General features: G+C 49.1%; 1 protein-coding gene across 1 annotated transcript; it reads left to right on the top strand.

Moving 5' to 3' along the window:
• The first annotated feature begins 1020 nt into the window (after window positions 1-1020).
• Window positions 1021-1900, top strand: LOC120864406 (ferritin light chain). Its single transcript, XM_040241466.1, has one exon. The coding sequence runs from the start codon at window positions 1505-1507 to the stop codon at window positions 1742-1744; it is 240 nt and encodes a 79-aa protein (XP_040097400.1). The 5' UTR covers window positions 1021-1504; the 3' UTR covers window positions 1745-1900.
• Window positions 1901-2248: the final 348 nt, after the last annotated feature.

The raw sequence follows: 2248 nt of genomic DNA, 5'->3' as shown, positions 1-2248 counted from the left end.
CCAAGGTGTGAAATGCCACCACCACCTCCATGAAGCCCACCAGGATATACGCAGGGCCCTCTTTCAAACATTGAAACGTTGTATTGACGTGGTGCCCTGCCGTTCACCATGGGCTTCCCTGAATGGCTTCTGGCCACAGCCCCTGGAGGAAGCAGAGTAGCCATGCATAAAAACAAATCACAAAACACCCTCCACCTGGCGTAGAGTGTTACTAGACCCATTTTCCTGACCAGGTAACTCTGGATCAAATCTCTGTTACTCTGTCCAAATACTAATGCACAAGCGAGAAAGTGAGTGGGTATGGGTCAGTCTCTGACTTTAAGTCCCCTGGCCTCCCTGCACTCTATGAATTCCAGCCCTGAAGTTTCACTATTTTGACTTTTATTATGAAAATTTCAGACATAAACCAAGAATAATAATACAGTGGATATCTATCTGCCCACCCTGTGGCCCCGTATCTGGGGCCTTCTTATCCATTGTTCTGTCTCTAGGGTGAATTTGCATGCTTATTTCTTAGACCTCAAATTCAAAGCAGCAAGTTAATACCCTCCTTTGTCCATGACCTGTTACCACCACTGATCCCAGCTCCCTGGATTTTACATACTTATTTTCTCTATTCCTTTTCATCCTCATTGCCCATTCCTGTCCCCCACCCACTGACCCACCCACACACACACAGCACATACAGAGGGAGTATTCCATTGGTTTAATGTACCCATTTTTTTCTCAAGAGGCAGGTTAGGTACTTTGGCCACCTCATGCGAAGAGTTGACTCATTGGAAAAGACTCTGATGCTGGGAGGGATTGGGGGCAGGAGGAGAAGGGGATGACAGAGGATGAGATGGCTGGATGGCATCACGGACTCGATGGATGTGAGTCTGAGTGAACTCCGGGAGATGGTGATGGACAGGGAGGCCTGGCGTGCTGCGATTCATGGGGTCGCAAAGAGTTGGACATGACTGAGCGACTGAACTGAACTGAACTGAACCCATTTTTTAAAAATTAAATATGCCGGAAGTGCTCTTGGCGGCCCCGCGGATCTGTCTCTTGCTTCAACAGTGCTTGGACGGAACAGACCCAGGGACGCCCCTTGCTCCAGCCTCGGACCACCCTCCAACCTTTTTTCCAGTCGCAACCTCCAGAGTCAGCCACTCAGCTGTCCGCAATCACCGGGACCAGCCACCATTTTTTAACTCCTTATTATTACTGACCAATCATGAGCTCCCAGATTCGTCAGAATTATTCTGCTGAGATGGAGGCCGCCATCAACCGCCTGGTTAACATGCAGCTGCGGGCCTCCTACACCTACATCTCTCTGGGCTTCTAATTCGACCGCGACGATGCGGCCCTGGAGGGAGTGGGTCACATTTTTCGCGAATTGGCCAAGGAGAAGCGCGAGGGCACGGAGCGCCTCTTGAAACTGCAAAACCAGCGTGGCGGCCACGCCCTCTTCCTGGACGTGCAGACGCCATCTCAAGATGAGTAGGGTAAAACCCAGGACGCCATGGAAGCCGCCCTTCTCATAGAGAAGAACCTGAATCAAGCCCTGTTGGATCTGCGTGGCCTGGCTTCTGCCCGCGGAGACCCCCACACCTGTGACTTCCTGGAGAACCACTTCCTAGATGAGGAATTGAAACTCATCAAGAAGATGGGTGACCACCGGACCAACCTCCGCAGGCTGGCTGGTCCCCAGGCTGGGTTGGGCGAGTGTCTCTTCGAAAGGCTCACCCTCAAGCACGACTAGGAGCTTCTGGAGACCAGTGGCTATTGAAGAACCCACCTCACATCAGGGTGGCCTGAAGCCCCTCTCTGCAGCCACTAGGCAGCTTGTTAACACCCTGGAGCCCTGTCTCAAGCCTTGGACCAAATGGAAACAATAAAGCTTTTTGCAGCATAAAAAAAAAAAAATTAAATATGCCTGGTTGTTTTGTGCATTTTTGTTGTAATAAATAGATAATATAAAGTTTACCATTTTAACCAGTTTAAAATGTACAGTTTAAAAAGTGTACATTAAATGAAATTGAAATGTACAGTTTTTTAAATGTACATTAAGTGCATTCATGATGTTGTGTACCCGTCCCTACTATCAGTCACCAAAACTTCTCCATCACCCCAAGGAAACTCTGTCCTCATGAGCAATAACTCCCATTCTCCCCTCCCTCTGCTGCTGGTGCTGCTGGTAACCACTAACCTGCTTTCTGTCTCTGTGAATTTGCCTATTTTAGATAGCTCACGTAAGTGGAGTCAT

Source organism: Oryx dammah, unplaced genomic scaffold, assembly GCF_014754425.2.
Source record: "Oryx dammah isolate SB20612 unplaced genomic scaffold, SCBI_Odam_1.1 HiC_scaffold_5, whole genome shotgun sequence".
Taxonomy (NCBI): domain Eukaryota; kingdom Metazoa; phylum Chordata; class Mammalia; order Artiodactyla; family Bovidae; genus Oryx; species Oryx dammah.
The sequence above is the reverse complement of the archived record's forward strand: the minus strand, read 5'-3'. Positions and strand labels throughout refer to the sequence as shown.

Bases quoted from the DNA above. Each gene is read 5' to 3' on its own strand.
- LOC120864406 (XM_040241466.1), top strand. From the start codon at position 1,505: ATGGAAGCCGCCCTTCTCATAGAGAAGAACCTGAATCAAGCCCTGTTG.